This window comes from Lethenteron reissneri, chromosome 25 (assembly GCF_015708825.2).
Source record: "Lethenteron reissneri isolate LAM-NWPU_2019-01 chromosome 25, ASM1570882v1, whole genome shotgun sequence".
NCBI lineage: Eukaryota > Metazoa > Chordata > Hyperoartia > Petromyzontiformes > Petromyzontidae > Lethenteron > Lethenteron reissneri.
The window spans coordinates 2,945,844-2,965,598 of NC_083803.1; the positions used below are offsets into that span (position 1 = coordinate 2,945,844).

The 19,755-nt window shown below is 46.6% G+C and overlaps 2 protein-coding genes across 3 annotated transcripts; both read right to left on the reverse strand.

Moving 5' to 3' along the window:
* Positions 1–4: 4 nt before the first annotated feature.
* Positions 5–4,361, reverse strand: LOC133347023 (peroxisomal coenzyme A diphosphatase NUDT7-like). 2 transcript variants are annotated; one of them, XM_061558909.1, is made up of 4 exons: positions 3,784–4,361; positions 2,196–2,356; positions 1,895–2,053; positions 5–1,417 (listed from the first exon to the last, which is right to left on the reverse strand). In XM_061558909.1, the coding sequence occupies exons 1-4, from the start codon at positions 4,097–4,099 to the stop codon at positions 1,040–1,042; spliced, it is 1,014 nt and encodes a 337-aa protein (XP_061414893.1). In that variant the 5' UTR covers positions 4,100–4,361; the 3' UTR covers positions 5–1,039. The 2 variants fall into 2 exon arrangements, with proteins under 2 accessions (XP_061414893.1, XP_061414894.1); XM_061558910.1 differs by lacking the exon at positions 3,784–4,361 and having other exon boundaries at positions 2,196–3,732.
* Positions 4,362–12,640: 8,279 nt separating this feature from the next.
* LOC133347024 (proton-coupled zinc antiporter SLC30A1-like) lies at positions 12,641–18,789 on the reverse strand. The gene is made up of 2 exons (XM_061558911.1): positions 17,429–18,789; positions 12,641–15,816 (listed from the first exon to the last, which is right to left on the reverse strand). The coding sequence occupies exons 1-2, from the start codon at positions 18,012–18,014 to the stop codon at positions 14,957–14,959; spliced, it is 1,446 nt and encodes a 481-aa protein (XP_061414895.1). The 5' UTR covers positions 18,015–18,789; the 3' UTR covers positions 12,641–14,956.
* Between the last annotated feature and the right edge of the window lie 966 nt (positions 18,790–19,755).

Below are 19,755 nucleotides of genomic sequence, written 5' to 3' on the forward strand. Positions count from 1 at the left end.
GAAGTAAAATGATTCAATATTTTAATAAAGTATTTCAACAGTTATCCAAGTCACTGTTCACACAATGTTCAATGCACAATGCTCATTTAACAATTAGAAGTATTATCACATGTTTCTTTAATGTTCCGTTTACATTTTGGGTATACATGTTTTACATAAAAAGTACTGCCACTGGTACATTATTAACTTTGTAATATATACTGTATATTGAGTATACAGTGTATCTATACAAAATAATATACGTGGATCAGTTGGATTATGGTGAGAATGTAAAGAATTGTTTGAAGAGACAATAGTAAACACAAGGGGAAGTGTTCCTAATTTCTTCAGAAGGGGTGGGTGTCTTCATGGGTAAAAAGGCGGTCTTATAACAAAGGGCCTGTAAAATCCAGAGTTGGTCTGCTTAGATTTTAAGAGCTTGTGTTTTGAGCCAATTAAACCTATTTCAAATAATATATACAGCAACCCCTCGCGAACCACGGTGGTTAGGTTCCTGAAACCCCCCCTGGTTGGCAAAAACCGTGGTTGGCAAGACTAAGAACTCTTTTTGTCTGAAGACAAACCACTTCCCTTGCCCTCTTCACATTACGCTCACCTTCACCACCAGCTCGACGCTTCGGTGCCATGCTTAATGGCAAAAATTGCTGGTACACTTTCATGAGGTCGACTGCTGCACAACACTGAACGACGCGGACAAGTGCTGTAAGTGGACAAGCATGGGTACACCACGTGCTTGATGGAGCCGTGGTACAATAAAAGCGGACTGCGATGGGATCATCGATCTTAAGCTTGATTCGTCAGGTGTACGATTTTAGAGTATTACAGCGCCCTCGGTGGCAGATGCTTGAAGATTTCAAGTCACGGGAAACGAAAAACCAAACCGTGGTTGGCAGAAAAACGGTAAAAATAATATTATGCGTGGATACTCGAAACCATGGTTGGCAAAAGCGTGGTTGTCAAGGGATTGCTGTACACCGTTTTACAAATGATCAGCTTCATGTTTTCAGATGATTATGACTTCAGTATCAGGCTAATGCTCTCAAAGCTTATTGGGGATCCTTCTATCATTCAGATACTGCTCCATAAAACCTTGGGGATTTGAAACGTCGAAATTCACCGGGAATTCAGGCGCTCGGCCAAGGACGATGGTGGCAACCACGATGCAAATGATGGAAGTCAGGCCCCAAATCTGATAAGAAGGTCCCTCAGCTTCACCGCTCTTCGCTTCCTGATAGGTGAAGTAGTGGATATTAAATGTGGAGCCTCCTGGCGCGGTGAACTTACGGTCCCTGTGGTTGATGGGGCTCAAAAAGTGAGCCAGCGGCATGTGGAATATGGCACTCACTTCATCCGGGTTGGGCTTCGGTTCAAAGTCCGGTGGCACGAATCCTACCACCGGGGTGACCATTAATCCCCTCTGGAACACAACGTGCACCGGTTCTGTTATGAAAATTTTTGAGGAGATTTTTTTTTTCAATATTTTGAATGTCATATTGTGATCAAAACCTGGCGTATGCAAACATTATGTAAATTACAGAATAGTTTAGGCAATGGAGTACATTAAATGCAACTTTAAGCAAAATTAACACCGAGGCTTTCATGAGCAATGATTCATAATAGAATTATGAGTCATTTCCAAAGACATTTTTTTTATTTTTACACCATAGCCTTCTGCATTGCTATTGGACAATGAAATGAGCTACATCTTTTAAATTCTAACAAATATTGTAACCATAACTTTTCAAATATAAAGCAATGAATTCAAAATATGAAAATGTAGGTAAACTTTAAGTAAGAAACAGGACACTGTTTTGTGATAAAAACAAGCCAGTGAGCATTTTTTTACAACATTTAAAGGACCTTCTGAAAGCATGGCAAGCGGTGAGTGTGGTACCATGTTGATGATGGGCACGAGCTGACACACCACCTCGACCTGATCAGGGGGCAGTCCGATCTCCTCCTGTGCCTCCCGCAAAGCTGTGGCTGTCTCATCCTGGTCCTGCGGGTCTTGCTTCCCTCCCGGGAAACAAACCTCTCCTTTATTTGTTCGCAGCTGAGCAGGGAGAGAAAAGTACAGTCCAGTATAATTGTTGTCAATTCACCAATGGATGACGGCCTGCCCACACCGTGTGACTGATTGATTTTATTTGACCATAATTCACGACGTCAATGAGAAAATCGCTAATGTGACTCGCCTGCTCAGAGCGCACTGTGAGCAGCACATGGGGCTCTCCGTTCCACAACAACAGCGGCACGAGCACGGACGCACGAGGAAGCTTGGCCAGCCAGGGCCACAGCCTCCCAGTCATGTCCTGCTGCCTGAGTCGGCTCACCAGCTCCTGCTTCTGAGACATCTCTGGGTGCAGAGAAACGTAAGTAATGACCCGAGCTCTTCCAGAACAACAGGTTTCCTATGACACCATAGACCACTCCCCACATTTCAAGATATGGCGAAATGAGATGCAGCATTTTTTTGACAATAAAATATTTACGATTTCAACAAGGAGGTAAATGATGATTAGGCTAATTGAAGCACCATTAAATACAAAGTAGCACATACATAGTAAGCTCATTGACGAGTTAGTAATCAGTGTTGAATCATTATAGGACAGCGGGATTCTCCTTATTTGTGACAAAGTAGGGGGAAAACTTCACAAATACTCTCTATACTCTCTATGACCTAAACAATATTTCTATTATTACTTCCATTAATTTTATTTTTATTTTTACCTACGTGACTTTACCGAAAAAGCCTAAGAGTATAAATCCTTGCAGTCACGAAAGCTTCAAATCTAGAATAAACAATAACCATTGGGAACCATTTTCTGGCAGGACTTCCCCAACTTCCAAGTTTTCTCTGCATTATCTAGTGTTACTCCTACATGCCAAATACACATGAATGGAATTTGCCGTTCAAATGCAAGAGACCCTCTTGAAATCAAAATCCTCGAGATTCGCGGTGAAGTTATCCTGGGGGGAAAAAAGTTTATCAGTATTCACACATTTTGGCCAGCAGACGGCGGTGCAGCCTAATAAATCGTTGTACTGTATAGATAAATGTTTGCCCCATCCCATAAGTCATCGCTTTTGTACGTTGCCTATCAGCACACCGCTCTCGCAAGACAATGCACGGCAGTTCTATCTCTCTGTAGTTCACGGCACTGATTTACAAATATTCCTCTTGCTACGATATGCGTCAAGTTATTGTTGTTACCCCCCGTCCCCCCAAAGGTGCCAAATCCGACCTCGAGTTCAAACGCTCATCCCGTTCAGGGCCACTGACGCCATCGCCTCCTTCCTTACGCCGGAATCTACGTCGGACATTCAGTGCACATTGTGTGGCCTGTTGCATACCACGTCCACCCCTGCAGCTACCTGCTCACAGAGTTGGGCCCCACTGGTATCCCCCTACCCCCGAACACAAACAAGGTTCTCCTCTGCTCGCCGACGCCCTCGAGAAGTGCGCACAACGCACACGGAAGTTGCCACCAAATCCGCGACCGACGCAAACTTCTATTAAAACGGTGCCAGCAGCGGGAATAAAGTTCAGCACATCGTCACAAGATCTCGGCGGGTGGGTGGTGGGTTTTACATTAAAATGCGATCTAAACAAATCCCTATAAACCCGAACCGATGTCTGTCGGCAACCCCGCACGCCCCCGGGGGTCCCGGCCCCTCCTCGCCCGCCGCCTCTCGAGCCGCCGGGGCCGCGGGCGCAGCCGGCCCCGTGGGGGCCTCACCGCGGGGTCCCCGAACGCCGCCGCGGGGTCGGCCCCAACCCACCGGGGATTGTGGAGAAGCGAGGTCGCCGGCGAAGAGCGAGGCAGGCCACGGTCGTGTCACCCACCCACCACCCCCTTCCCCCAGGAGAGGGGGGCTCCTGACAGGGGTCGCCTCGGGGTCGCCTCGGGGGTCCCGGAACTGTGCACCGTCGGAGTCCCCGCACAGCTGCAGAGGGCTCGGGCCTGCACGGTGTTGGTGATGATGATGGTGATGATGATGTGTCGTGCGTGCGGTGTGTTGCGCTGCGTAATGGATGTGCGCACGGGACGTGCGCTACACTAGAGTTGCGCTGGTGGGTGCAGGACTCCAAGCGCATTATCTATTGTGGGGGTGGGGGGGGGAGTCCAACATGTCCCCGAGGGTCATCGTCATCATCATCATCCACTACGCCAGCGCTCAGGGATTTGAGTCTTTGAACCTAGTTCGTGACCCTCGTCTCTGCGTGACCGCGTCCACGCCAACTCTCGCGTTAATGCGTCGGCCTTCAAAAGGTTCTCACAAAACAGCCACTTGTCCACCCGCCTCACCCCCGTTCTACACTAAAATGTGTGCGGTGCTAACACTGGAAACGAATTCCGTGTAGAGTGCAAATTCACGAGGTGTGCAGCAGAGGGCGGTGCATCAAAGTTGGGCGCATGAACCGCCACTGACCAGGGTGGTGAAGTTTGGTTTGGTCTGGCCCTCAATTACCCTTTAGAGGTCTTCTTCATCCAGCAGTGGATTGACCAGTGGATGTAAAGTCTAATTAAGCCCACTGCATTGTCTCTGGTCCCGCATAACAATAGTCTCGTTCTCCAAGAGCCGAGCCGAGCCTACACGTGTCAATGTATCATTCTCAAACACGAATGTTTGGGGCATATGAACTACCTCCACGGGGCATGTCCAATACATTCTCGACACGTAACACAGTAGGAACTCATACTTCACTGTTTTATCTGTAGACTGTTGCACATAAGCTGTGTAACTACCAGTACAGTACTTTATAGGGCGTATTGTTTTGTTAACGAAATTTAGCAACCATCCCAATGAGACGTGGTCATTCTTGGATAATATTGGCATTATTATCGCTCAATTTTTGTTTCGTTATTTGCAGCTGCATTACGCTACTTGTGGGTGGTTGCAATAAACCTCTTTCGTGGAATGTTCTCTCGAAGTGTCATTTCAGCAGTGTGGCTCACAGTCCCATCACGGCCCTGAGATTACACTTTAAAAGCTGTAAAATATCAACGTAGTGCCACTTCGTGCGTGATGAAGTTATAAACGCGATATAGCTTAAAAAAACACTTCAGGTTGCATCACTACCTTCACAGACTCTTGTTAAAATATAACTACAGGTATCGGCAGAATGCTTTACTCATGAAAATAAGGCGATTAACGTCCTTGGCTGGTGTTGTTTGGCTCAAGACTTCACCAACAATTTTGATCAATAAAGTAATTGGGCTTGGGCAGGACACGTCAATGGAATATAATGAACAGATGATGATGGCACGTCTTCGAGACTCAATCACGCAGTTCAGTTACAGCCACAAGAGGGAACGTGCCGAGAGTACACCCACCACGGAGAAGGAGCGATCAAAACAATGTGTATGGATTGTGTACTTTTCGGGACCGTGATGGATCTATCCAGCAATGTATAGACAATGGCTGATGTTAAAATGGAAAATTGCTGAAAACGGAAGCTAATCACCCCGATTTCACAAACCACAATGAGTATACACCCACGCACGGCACAGTGTACGGTTCAGTACATCATGTAAAGCTTTTTAAGTAGAGTATATTTACACGTTTTTACCACTCTGTATCAAGCTGTATTTAAATCTTGACTTAAAGCTTTCGTGACTGCAGGAATTCATATTTTTTGGGTCATTCGGTAAAGTCACGTAGATAGGTTCAAAGAAAATAAAGTGACTTTACCGAAAGACCCAAAGAAAAAGCTGTATTTAACAGAGCTTTAAGTATCCCTAAAGTGTATGTTCCTAAATACAACTAAGGCGCTCTGATGTAATGCATGGGTCATTTTATTTTTTACTCACGTGTTATTCACAGGCAATCTGGAGGTCAAGTGTGGTGGGGTCAAGTGTGGGTACTCCAACCTCCAAGACATGTGGCCAGCGAAGTCAGCCAAATACTTTATAAGGGCTCACTTGGAGTCTTTTTATTTTGTTTACGGTTTCAATTTATGGAAAATGTGTGACTAACCACATGCTCGAACGTGTGGTAATAGGAGACGCAGCTGTACAGCCCATGATGACAACACTGGGGTGTAATGCAATGCAGCACAGAGAGTCGGTCAGCACACAGTTAACGCGTAGCCTGGTTGATTACGCTCTTCCAAAGATTGCTAAATTAGAAGTTAAGTGTGAAACAAACAAGCACGGCAAACCCTACCCGTAGAGGTGGTTCAAACTAGATTCAAAGCTTTCGTGACTGCAGGAATTACTCTTCCTAATTTTACTAAATTTGCTTTCTACCGTGCTTGTTCCGAGCTTGTTTATAAGTCCATTCCTCCGGCCACTATGGGCAGGAATTCCACACAACTCTCCCTCTGCCCCCCCCCCCCTCTCTATTTAAGGCCTCGACACAGAGACGTTGTCTTTCTGTGTGCCTACTTGGATGTCTCTCTCTGTTTGTCTCTGTGTGAGTCTCTCTCTGCTTGTGTGTCTGTCTGTGTGTTTCCGTGTCTATGTTTTGTCTGTCTTTCAAATGTATAAATCTTTGGAAGAACGTAATCAACCAGGTGAGGTGTTGACTGTTTGTGTTGACCGACTCTCTGTGTTGTATTGCATTATATTTCCAAGTTTACTATGTTTGTTTTCTTATTCATTTCTACCAGATGATGGTTGCTTGTGTTGCAATCGAAACGTCGTACTCTATTATTATTTAATTTCTTTCTATTTGATTTTACCGAAAGAACCATAGAGTATAGCCAGCAGTTCACACAGCGCTGCTCCACCGGGGACAGTACTCTGCTCCCGTACGCAACCACACGCTCCACCGACCTGGGGGTTGGCCATGTGCGTACACACGCAGTTTTATCAGGGTCCGTCAATATCCCGCATTCGCTGACAATGTGCCCCAGATACCGGACCGACCTTCACAGCAAATGGCATTTCTGCAGTTAAAATTTTAGCTTTTCAGCCCGCATTTTGAGAAAAACTGCCTGCAACCTCCGCAGGTGTTCCTCGGACGTACGGCTGAAAACAATGACGTCGTCGAGGTAAATTAGACAAACGTCCCATTGAAGTCCCACCAACACCAACTCCATTAACCTCTAGAACATGGCAGGGGCCGAGTGAAGTCCCATCGGGAGCCAGTTAAACTCGTCCAAAGGCAACTGCCAGAATCCAGACAGTAAATCAAGGGTGGAGAAGAAACGCGCCCCCGACAAAGCGTCTAACTAGTCATCCATCTGTGGGAGCGGATGCGCATCGGCCACGGAGACCTTGTTGAGATTGCCGAAGTCGACGCAAAACCTCAGACTCCCGTCCTACTTTATAACAAGCACAATGGATGCCCCCCTATGGACTGTTTGATGGGGAAATGATGTCAGCGGCCTACATCTCGTCGACCACATGATGCACGTGGTCTTTCTCCTTGGGACTCAATCTGTATGGGTTTAGGCGAATGGGAGCGGCGTTCCCCATATCGATGTGGTAATGTAACAGTGGCGTGCAACCAATATATTTAGATTTACTAAAAACGTCAGAAAATGCATTCAAAAGCGCATGCAACTCGTGCCTCTGTGCCGCGGATAAATCCGGACTTTCGGAGCAGAGTGCGTCAATCCATGACTCGTCACATTCCTCACTCTGCTCCGCAACCGCTGCAACTTCAACAGTCCCGCCGTTTTTCCCCTCGCGACACGCGGTTGACGCATAAGCCAAAACAATACCTTCTTGTATGACAGACTTGACCGAGCCGACGTTCAAAACCTGGATAAATGGCTCATGATCGTTTGCCACCAAAGTCCGCGCATACAACAAAGTACTACCACGAGCAGCCTTGATGGAGGCAACCAACAACATCCCTTCCGTGGTCGTTTCCCAGTCGAGTTGTTTTTTCAGGTGCAAGGGAACGAGCATCTGTGCACCGGGGGGAATTTTGACAGTTTGTTTGGCCAACGCTAGGACCGATGCATTAGCTCTACGGAATTGAGAAACGCCGTTCGGTGGCCCGACGGCAACTCAATGAAGCCTTGATCCACAAGGATCTTCAGTGGTATTTTCCATAGAAAATCGGTCCCTAACAAGCAGGGTACGGCTAGGGATGTTGAAACAAGTGAAGACAGGAGGTCTTGAGTGAGTCTCTCCCCACTTGGTCCATCCCGGGGTATGCTGATTTTGCCAGCGCAAGAAGCGCGCTGCGGAAGGCAAGGGGCATCTCGGCCTCCCCCCTCCTTCGCGTGGCAAATTTCTGGCGCTTGTTCGATGGAGGAGCAAAATCGCCCCCAAATGAGCAAGGGCTTGGGACAGCATGGACTTGTCCTCGTCCGGGATGGCGTCGAAAGCTGCCAAGGCATCGTCATTCAGTGCTGTGGGAAGCGCCCACAGCGCCTCTTTCTCCGTCCACCTCGAGAGATTGCAGGCAGCGGCGAAACGGCATCGGAAGGCTTCCCAGTCGCCACCCGCAGCCGCAAACTCCCGGACGAACGGAAGCCTCTTCTTGAGAGCGCGGTCTTGAGACGGCGCTTTTGGCGGGAGGTCCAATTTGGCGGGAACCCCGCCCCGCTCGCTCATCAAAATGTCGGCCGCTTGCGCGGGCCGCGTTTCTTCGGTTTCCCGCGCGCGGGAAGCAGCGACGGCGGAAAGTTTTTGGTATGACTCCGGCGTGTCGTCCTCCTCCTTCAGGACGGCTGCCAAAGCCGCCACAGAGATCAGAAGGTCGCCGAGGCAGTCGTTTTTTGATCGGCGCACCCTCCCTGGCGGCGGCAAACCGGCGAGGTCCGGGTCGGCCCACTGCATCGGCGGCAGGTCCGCCTCGTGCCCGATCTCCAGGGCTTAAGCACCCGGAGCTGACTGGGGAATCACCCTGTCGTTGTCTTCCTCATCCGAAGACGACTTGGTGAGTAGTTTCCTCCTAGTTAACATCTCTATACTCGGCTATCACCTAACAATATTTCTTAACACTTCTGACTCCAGTTGTAGTGTGCTGTACGGAGGCACACACTGGAGTTGGAGGCAACATGTTTGTTACAACACCCCAACAGGGCTAACTACATAAACGTACACTGGTTCAACACCTAAGTGATAACTATACAGTTAACTATGTAAGTAGCGGATTAACTACACGAACGGGTCGGTCAGCGTACATGCTGCCTGACCCACGATGCCGAGCGAAACCCGAAGACCCAGAGACGACGAGACGCAGGACCCCAGGATGATTCCACAGACGAGCCCAGAACGCTCTCGGGACTGCCCCTTTATGCTCCTGAGCATGGCCTCGCTCCTCTTTCGGCCACGCCCCCTTCGAGACCTTTCCTGAAGGATCTCGACGGAATGTCACGTGTCCCTCAAGCCCCCCTCGGGCCCCCCTCACTACCCTATCACGGTCACCCAGACGACCATGTCCTGACTTGCCCTCTCTCAGGCCACCACCAGGACTATGCCCCCTAAGGCCTGTTCGCATACCATACTCACTCTGGCCCCAGAAAAAGGTTCCGGACGCACAGTAGCACTGTATGACAGTGCTTGGCGCTACCACCATAGTGACACCCTTAACGTCACTACATGTATACATTATTTCAGATTCAACCCTTCGGGCTCGTCACTCATATATTTAATAATTCATTGTATGTATGAGAGCATTGTATACATTTTTAATTAGCGTTATGGTTATTATTCCTTATACAATTGTAATAAAAGACTCGGACGCTTCTCTCTGACTCCGTGTCCTTTATTTGGGTTCTTGTCTTTTCCCTCACGGCACTCCCTTAGAGACCCTCTGCTTGCAGCCCCAGGCTGCTGTCACTATTGTAGCCTCCTTCCTCTCCTTGCAGACCCGCTGCTAACTCCGTGTGCAGACTCCCGCTGCCAACTCCGTGTGCAGACCCCCGCTGCCAACTCCGTGTGCAGACCCCCGCTGCCACCTGCAGCCTCCTCGCTGCTCCTGCTGCTCCGGGGTCGGTCACCGTTGGCCGACGGTGCCGAACCTCGTTCCCCGTGTATGTGGCTATCTCGCCACTCTCCCACTCCCGCCCTACGTGGCCTCACTCGTTCCTAGTCTCCAATCACTCCCCCTCCTCTTCCGGTTTCTCTCCCTATAGACCTGACCCCTCTCCCCCACGTGACGTAACTCCTCCCCTCATGACGTCACATCCGGAAGGTCGTTTACGCCCGCATTACACAATGTTTAGTGATACTGAAATTACGGTGCTGCTTAAATAAGAAACTCAACACATTATTCGATGACACTGCCTTAAATTTAAATATATAATAGGCGGTGCTTCAGGCTCTGACCCTTCTTCGTAGCACGTAAACATAAGCTCGAGATAGTGGATTAGTTGGAAACTGCACTTTACATGGTGGGATCTGCTAAAACTTACATTTTAACTGTTAGCCATACATTTGTGATTATTGAAGGATGTTTCTGTTGCTCAATAGCCACTAATATGTAACTGTTCATATGCCAATGTAAAAACTGTTAATTAAAAAGCATTTTTAAAAGTGCAGTCTCCAACTCTTATCCACTCTATTTCCCTGGCCTCTGTTTGTGCAATGTAAAAGGGCCATTGCTCAAAACGTCACCTTTTATATATTTTTCCTTCTAAAGCAATTATTGACGAATGCGTTGCGTTTTTGTTTTGTTCCTCATGATTTAAGTTGCAGAAAATTAGTTGTTGGGAAACAATGGCTTGTGTGACTCCTTTTTAACCATTACTTTATCACATGTCTAACAACCTATCAACCGAGCATCTCCATTCATCTTTGCAAAATATAAGATGTAAAAAAAACCACGTTTTTTAAAGCATCATTATCAGCCATGATCAGGCAACAGCTGTACAAGTCTCTTTTAAATCATCACTGTAACCATCCTCACTGTCTTGCGATGCCACAAATCATATAGCGCCTGCACATAAGATTATCCCATCACACCACCTCTAAGGTGGTCATTCTCTCTTTCGTGTTCTTAGCTTTGGCTGATATTCCGTCAACTCGTCCATCATCCCTTCCAGCAAATGTTTTGCCCAAGCCGACGTTTCTTAAAGTATTGTCACGAAAACGCATGTTCTCTCGTCCACGTGTCCCCAGTTTTGTCTCTAATTCCTAGAATACATCCTGCCATGCTTCCACCTTTATTCCAATTTCTTCGTCTATGTGTCTACCTATGTCATAGCAGATAATATGCAAGAATCGAAAACTATCTTTTAACTGCAGTTTGTTCGAAGCATTCCATCTTTTTGTTTGTTTAGCAATCATGTTATGTATGACTTGTTTTGCTGAAACTGTATTTATCTTCATCCCAACTTTGCAAGTTCACAGTAATTTCTGTATTGTATATCCATTCACTGTAAAAATGACAATTCGGATTATTAATATGTTCTCCATTTGTGCTTAAGTTTATTTTTCCAAAACAATTTTTAAAAAAACGTTCACTGTGAATGTGAACATTATTAATAAGAGTGCATGTCATTGTTTCTTCTGGTTTTTTTATTCTAGGCGTTAAATTAATGGAAATAAAACACACAAGCACTCTATTCAAGTGAAACAAGCACATACGGTGCTAGAGATGTCAATGTGAAGGCATTGGTTCTCCCACAATGGCAAGTGTGTGAAAGAAAAAAGGACGATTGTTGGCCAGGCAACGCACGCGGTCATAAGCTCGAAGATGCGCAATAATGACCCTTGGCATACGACACTATCACATGCTTCAGCAGATAACACATTTGAGTACTGTCCCAGAACAATAACGAAGAACATGATGCTCTCACGGAATAGGGGGTTACTTGGTGTCAAACATTTCTCAAAAGTGTCAATATGGTTTTCTAGTTAAAAGTTGGGATGACAAAACCACATCCAGTCATTGTAAACTATTTAATGATTGCATTGCTGTGCCGCATCTAAATCATACCAAGAAAAAGTAATTGAAAATTACAGGGAATTTAAATTGATAGTTATGTTACAGCTCCGTCAACGTTGTACATGGGAATCACTTTATTCATGCGATCTATGTGCGCGACGTAACTTGTTTCCCCAAGATAGATGTTTCAAAATACGTTTGCCCCTTATTTCCCAGATCAATACGTTAATATACAGTATGTGTGGAGTTTTCGTGTAAGGTGCTCAATTATAAACTGGATGTTTGCACAGGAAAAGTAACCTTTTAAGATGCAAATTTTAAAGTAAACTTCAGCCAATACATTGGCCTACCTAACAGGCTAAAAGCATAAATCATCTGGTCAATTATGCAGGAAAATGTATTAATTACTGTACATCTAATAAAGTATGCACAATGCATTGGGAAATCCAGCCCTGGCATGCTGTAAAATTGCCAGTTTTTGATTGTCACCAGTTCACGTAATCAGCAAATATACCTGTTAATGGTTAATTTCATGAGAGCACATACTGTTGGGTAATTAAACTTTAACAAATGGAAGCATGATCAAATATGGAGTAAAGAATTGGCAGGTTTTTTTTTTTTAAATAGCTACACTTGTGTTGATTTGAAAATACACTGCTGCATGCTTTTGTGGTAGTGCGGCATTCGGCCTAATCTGGACCTTGTAAGATCGAATAATGAATGTACAGCCTAAGGTTTGCTAGTCACTTTTGAGAATACAAAAACGCAATCATTTTAGGGTGGAGTCTAGTTGCACATTGTACAGTATTTACAGGCTTTTTAATTTTCAAATACCTCAATACATGTCTATAATTTTTATTTTGGATTAGCCACCATAGTATTAGGTAACGATACAAACCATGCATCTTCTAAATCAGCCTGAGCTGTTGCAGATGGTGTGCTGAATGGCACGAAATGATAAAACAGCATGAAATTACAAGTGGTAATTTTAAAGCGCACTTTAATGAGGTATGAATCTAAAAAGACAAGGTTATAGCGATTGTTTTTAGAAATGGAAAAAGAGCTATACACAAAAATATAATTCAAGAACCAGCTACAAACAGCTAAAGTAGTGTAGACAAATAAAACAATGCCGTTTAAAAAATTTGCATAACATACACAACAATCAGAACACTGAATAGTAAATTTTCACCCAACCACGCAAAATACTAAGAAATACAAATTATTCAAATACACAATATAGCTGCCACTCGTAAATGAGGGCAAATGTGATTTTTTTTATAGTAAAACCGAAGTCCAGCTTTTATGACTATTCACTCAGATGTGTTTGCAGTGAAATCCACAGGAAATCTCCCCTTTTTGTAAAACTTTGCTTTTGCATATTTAGACACATTTATTTCACCACTCACAAAATATACATTTTTATGTGAACGAGGCAAATAAGGCCTCCTCTGTAATCACATTCAAATGTTGACATCAGTGGACCTGGGCCGTTGTACTGATTAGTCCATTACTTGAGATTTTATGCAATGTGCTATATAAGCTGTAATTATTATTAATTTAAAGGGTAGATGTTTTTTTTATTCTCTACCTCGCAATTAGCATGCATTCATAAGTGGAAATGTGGCAAGTGCCATTCGTCCAGTTTCAATGGGAGAAAAAGGCAAACGAGCTCAAATAATGCTTTAATTTCTTTAAACGTCATTTAATGGGTAACCGAGTAACACAAACCAATCACGGAATAGGCCAAATAAATAGCGTTATGGAAATATAATCACTGTAAGCAAAAAAAACATTGTTTGGCCTATATTTAAGTCAACATTAAGTAAACTCCTTTAAAATCCGATTAGCTGAACAATGTAATCGGTACAAATATCAAAGTTAAATGTTTAATGAATAAGAATCCAAACACAAATTTCTTAAGTGAAAATTCAAGTAAAAGAGCAAGTACACAACAATGGTATGTTTTTAATACTATCTTTAAGTTTACAATTGTTGGATAGACTGAGGGAAACAAAATTCTCTCAAAATGGTGGTTCCCCCACTTTAGTCAATAAAAAAATGACCGACACATGGCATAATCACCATTTATCAGAAACACGTCTACTTTTGCTTATGCAAAATTAACTCTTTTTTGGGCAAAAGGTAATGTCATTAACTATTTTTTTACGTATAAAAATCGGAGGCAAATATCCAGTTTCCATTGCTATAATTGACTTCATGTTATTTCCAAAATCAAATTTTTGCTCAGGAGAGTACCTGGTTCATAGTCCTAAAAGCTGCATGCACGGTCAAGCTTGCAAAAGCACCAAGAGTGCAAGAAGCCTCTAAAGCAATATTAATCACTACTGGCAAGAGGCCTCTGCCACACCACTGCAAGCATAAGCTAAACTTGGTAGAAAACGGATTGTACTTTATGCTACTACTGTTCAAAGACAAACAGCATGGCACAATGTAAGTTTCTGTTCTTAAAAATGAATCAACCGTCACAGCGCGTAATACTGTGACCATTTGCCGTGGTGTTATGCAACTGATGATCCACACTAAAAAAGCCAATGTGAACAGAAACATTCTTGAAATGTTACTGTGCACTGCTGGTAATAAAGAGAGCAATAACCCAAACGATGGCATTCAAATGTTATTAGTCAAGTATTCACAAAACTAGTGAAACTGTAACAATGAAACAAAAAAATCTAAATACAAAGGCAATATATACTTAAATTACAAGTACTCTAATTGCATTGAGTGATGTTTGGAGATCCACAAATGGATACAAGATGTAGTTAAGTTGAAGTATGACAAAACACATCACAATTCCTTTGTGCACAGTAGTGACCATTCTGTCACAGTGGAGCTGCGTCTCCCATTTCTGATGAAGTGCCACCCACTTTACCACTCAAATCCCACAGCGTTCACAACGGCATGAAAAAAACCTTGAAATAGGCTAAACTTGGCATCGTCGAATGAGTTCTGCATTCATACAAATTATCCAAAGGAAAACTTTATAAATATGTGCTCTGCTGATCTACTGTCAATAACCTTACCAATTGTATTGTTAATGAATTGGTACAATGCAAAGTTAAGCCTACTCTTCATCATGAACCTGTACATACGTTCACATAACCAATGGATAAAAGTGACTTTCCAAATATACACGTTACATCTGGCTTTCGCTCTCTGTTCCCACTTTATCCTCCACAGAGGCAGGTTTGATGTCAATGCTGATTTCGTCTCCCTCCTTCAGTTCACAGTGCGCAGGTGAATCCCGGTTGGGCTCTGGTGTCTCTCGGATAGTCTCGAGGTTGTTGCCGTTTCCAGGTCCAGACTGCTGCTGTCCGTTCCAGTCACCAGCCATCACTTTACCGGTAGAACAGCAAAGCTTAGGCGCGCACTGCGTTTGGCAGGATAGGTCGCAGAGAGCCATACGCGAACCTGAGAGGCCATCATCTGCAAACTCGGGCTGCACAGTGGTGGCATGAATGCCTTCATTGTGAAAGAAAGCTTTAATAAGCTTTGCAGTCTCCATGTAGGAGGCCGGGCCCTGGCACTTAATGTGCGCCGTAGCGATGATGCGGCTTCCCGCAAGCTGCCACACATGCAGTTCGTGCACCGCTAGCACGCCTTCGATCTTGCGCAGTCGCTCCGTCAACACCCGCACATCGATGTGCTTGGGCACCGTCTGCAAAAGGATCAGTGCCGACTCGCGCAGCAGGGGGAATGTGGTGCCCAAAAGAATGAAAACAATCACCAAACATAAGCTGGGGTCTAAGTAATAGACCCAACAGGATCTTTCTTCGCCAGAAGCGCAGGTATCCTGGAAAAAGTGATACAAAATTGCATTGACCACGACCACCACAGAGCCGAGGGCATCACCCAGTACGTGCAGGAACACACCACGCATATTCATCTGGGAAGCAGACTCCTCTGCCATCTCCAGATCCAGAACGGTCGCCATATCGCCATTCTGCAGGTTGCCGTTGACATGTGGCAAAGGTTCCGAGCACGCCAACTTGACATCTGAACAAGAAAATTAGAGAAATGTTAACACCGGCATTCATCATACCTCTCTGTAGTCACTAAATAGGTCACCACACTCGATGTGGCATTATATGCGACATACAATAGCACTCTTAGAAATGTGTTCTATTTTTGGAAAAAGCTATGATTGTGAGGACAAACATTTTATATTAAATTTGCTGTGCATAAAGTATGTTTAAAATGAAATCCAAACTTAGCATATATTAGAAATGCGATGTGTAAACATCATGAAAATAAATAATTCAAAGACCAGCAGCTTACTTTTAACTCAATTATTAATTCTAAAATATTCTTAATTGAAATAGAATATTTCAATTACTTTCATAAATGTTTGTATGAGCCGTGTCAATTGACACCCCCGCAATACCTTGCAAATGGATGTTCCATCTACATGTATTATCCTAAAAGATTTTAATGGGAAAAACCCGGGACCACGGCACAGCTTGTTTGTTAAGGTCATGTACCATTATGCCAAGACCACGAGACATGTGGAACAATTATCAGAAACGGTCACTTAATAATGGCCAAGCGACATCCTCTCATGAAATGTTTGGAACAACCTCAAAGCAATGGAGCATTTAGAGCATACAGTACTCGACAGGAAGTCGCCACACATCCGGGTGTCAAAGCGACACAGGGATGTTGAGCTCACTTCTCAAAAGCACCACAGCTCAACGGCAACACATTAAAAATCAGAAGATGCAAGGAGACTGTACGCCACGCTGTCAATAAAGCCCAATCACTTTCTGGGTCATGGCCGGCCACCTCATGGATCTCACACACCACCACCATCTAGACGCTCGAACCAATCCTCACCTCGTCGTTATATTTTCAAATCGTAAATGTGTGTGTGGGGGGGGTCGGCACAAGAGAGGCCTCTTGTTTCCTGCTGCTGTGTGAATATTGAACAGCCTAACGGTTACTGCGAGCGCATTGACGTGAAAGCACGGACTGCTTGGAGCCCCATTCAACTTTGATTGGCTGGCATTCGGTGCCACTTTTTGTAACCTGGGCATCGATTCATAATCAGAAATAGGCGCTAGGGTAAGGTTGCAATTTGGATTGCTCCTGGTTTGAGCTAGGGTGAGAGGATGAGACTGGTTAAAGCTGAATATGCAGTCGATGTTACGGATATGACTTGGATCAAGTCTAATACGAGCATGGCTGTTTGTCGTTAATGGTTTTGAACGGCCACTAGGCCACGTCACGAACGGCATGCGGGTAAACACCACGAGATGAAGCAGCGTGACATGATAACTGGGTAACGACAAGGTTAACAGGGTGGCAAGTTGATTGTCTAAATGTCTGAAAGCGGTGGCGTGGTAACAACGTGACGGGGTTGAGGGGTACCCCGTCATAGGGAACAGGCTGACAAGATGAATTGCCAACAGCGTGGCCAGGGGTAACATGGTGACGTGTAACATGGTGACACGGCACATACCATGGTAACAGTACGGTATCGTCACGACGCGACACGGTGACAGTCTGGCATGGTAAACACGACAACAATCCGACAAGGCATGAATGAATGAATGCGTGCGTGGTGTGAAAGTGTAACGGTGGGTGCTGGTGGTGGTGGTGGACTCCGTACCCCCCATGGCGTCTTTGTCGGGGACGATGCGCGTCGCCTGCTCGGCGGCACCCACGGACTGGATGAACTGCGACGTCTCCCCGGGGTTGGCACGCTCCTCGCTCGAGTTCTTCTTCCAGCCATTGCTCTTGCCGTGCCCGTGCCCGTGTCCGTGCCCACCGTGACTGTGTCCGTGTCCGTGACTGTGGCCACGAAAGATGCACAACCCGATGAGGTTTATGAGGAGGCCACCGAGACCCACGCCCAGAACGAGCAGGGGCTGATCGACGCGGCGTGGCTCGGTGAAGCGTTCGATGGCCTCCAGCACGATGGTAAAGCAAAGCGCCGTGAGGAAGACCGCATTTACCAGGGCGCCCATCACCTCGGCGCGGATCCATCCGAACGTGTTCTTGCTCGTGGACTCGGTTCGCTCGGCGAACTTGACGGCCACCAGGGCCACGCAGAGTGCGATCACGTCCGACAGCATGTGGAACGAGTCGGACAGCATGGCGAGCGACTCGGTGATGCGACTCACCACCAGCTCCACGAAGAAGAAGGCGATGGTGAGCGCCAGCATGCACATCAGGCGAGCTCGGTTCGGATTCATGGTTGCCCCCTCCTTGGTCTTCGTGCTTCACCGATGGAATGGACGACGATCGGATCGGTTGGAGGAGCACACGAGACGATGGAGACGAATGAAGGCAGTGGAGGAAGAGGACGAAGGTTTCGTTCGTTGTTGCCGCCGCCGCCGCTTCCTGTTCTTCGCTAATCGAGCGGTTCGTGCCGACGGACAACTCCGCCGTGCTGAGCCAAGTCACCCAGATGAAGAGGGACGGACGGACGACGATGAATAGCGATCGAGGAAACTTGCTCCAGGCGTTCCTTTGTTGCCGACCTCGCCGCGGCTCGACCGAAGCGACAGACGAGTGACGCCGCCGCCTCCAAAACGAGGCTCAAGCAAGACACACAAAGATGCCGACGAACACGTAACCGGGTCACGGCGTCCTTTGTTTGCTTTAATTCTTCTTATGCTTCTTGTGTCGCTGCTGCTGTTGTTGCCGCTGCCGCCGCTGCTACTGCCAATGAGGTTCCGGGCGGGGCGGCGATCGCGTTGGGGCCGTGCGCACCGATTTTGCACTCAGCCCGGCCCCGGTGCGCACGCTCCCACGCCGCCGCCGCCGCCGCCGCTAGCTCCTCCTCCTCCTATTCACTCCCTCCTCCTCCTCCTCGACGCCGGCCTCGAGGGCTCTCCTCCTCCGCGTGATCCTTCAGTCACCTCGGTGTTGTTGTTCTTCTTCTCTCTCTCACTCTGGTCGTGGTGGTGGTCGCGTCTTCTTGGAACGGTTATCGCCGGTCGAGCGGTCGCCCGTCCGCGCGTGACCCGCACACCCCCGGAAGTCCATATAAGGGCGTGGTGCGTCACGTCCGCCGCACACGTGGTAGACCGTGGCCGGTTAATGTTTTGTGTGCGTGTGTGTTGGGTCAGGCGGCATTGGCACGAGGTCACTCCGGTGGGGGGGGGGGGTCAAACCCAGTCTACCACGCGGTATCAGCACGGTGAAGCGATTTAGGATCACGCCATGGGGTCTGTCACCACAGTCCGCCACGGGTCACACCGTGGGGTCACCACCGTGAACCCCAGTCTATTGCTCACGCCATGGGGTCACCACCGTGAACCCCAGTCTATTGCTCACGCCATGGGGTCACCACCGTGAACCTACTATATTGGTCACGCCATGGGGTCACCACCGTGAGCCTACTATATTGGTCACGCCATGGGGTCACCACCGCGAACCCACTGTATTGCTCACGCCATGATGTCACCACCGTGAACCCCAGTCTATAGGTCACGCCATGGGGTCAGCACAGTGAACCCACTCAATTCGTCACGCCATGGGGTCACAGCACAGTGAACCCACTGTATTGCTCACGCCATGGTGAACCCACTGTATTACTCACGCCATGGGGTCACCACCGTGAACCCACTCTACCCTCTACCTCGTGTTTAACCACGCGCCGCGCCCTACAAGTGCAGAGTTTCCCTGAGTGAATGACCACGTCAGCATTCACTCCCGAGACCCCTAAAAGCCACAACGTCTCCTTATTGCTTGTTGCGAGGTGACGCAGTTGTCTTAACACCGTTTAATACAGCATGGGGGTGGGTATTTCCTTCTGCTACTATAATATCGACTGCATGTTGAGATTCGATTCAAGGTCATATTATTTGGCCGATGTATATTGTATTGGAGTTATATTATCTTCATGTATGTTTTTATTAAACATAACATTGGCATATAGTTGGCTTAAATCGTAAATAGTATCTTCCAGAGTTATTTTCAGCTGTGTTG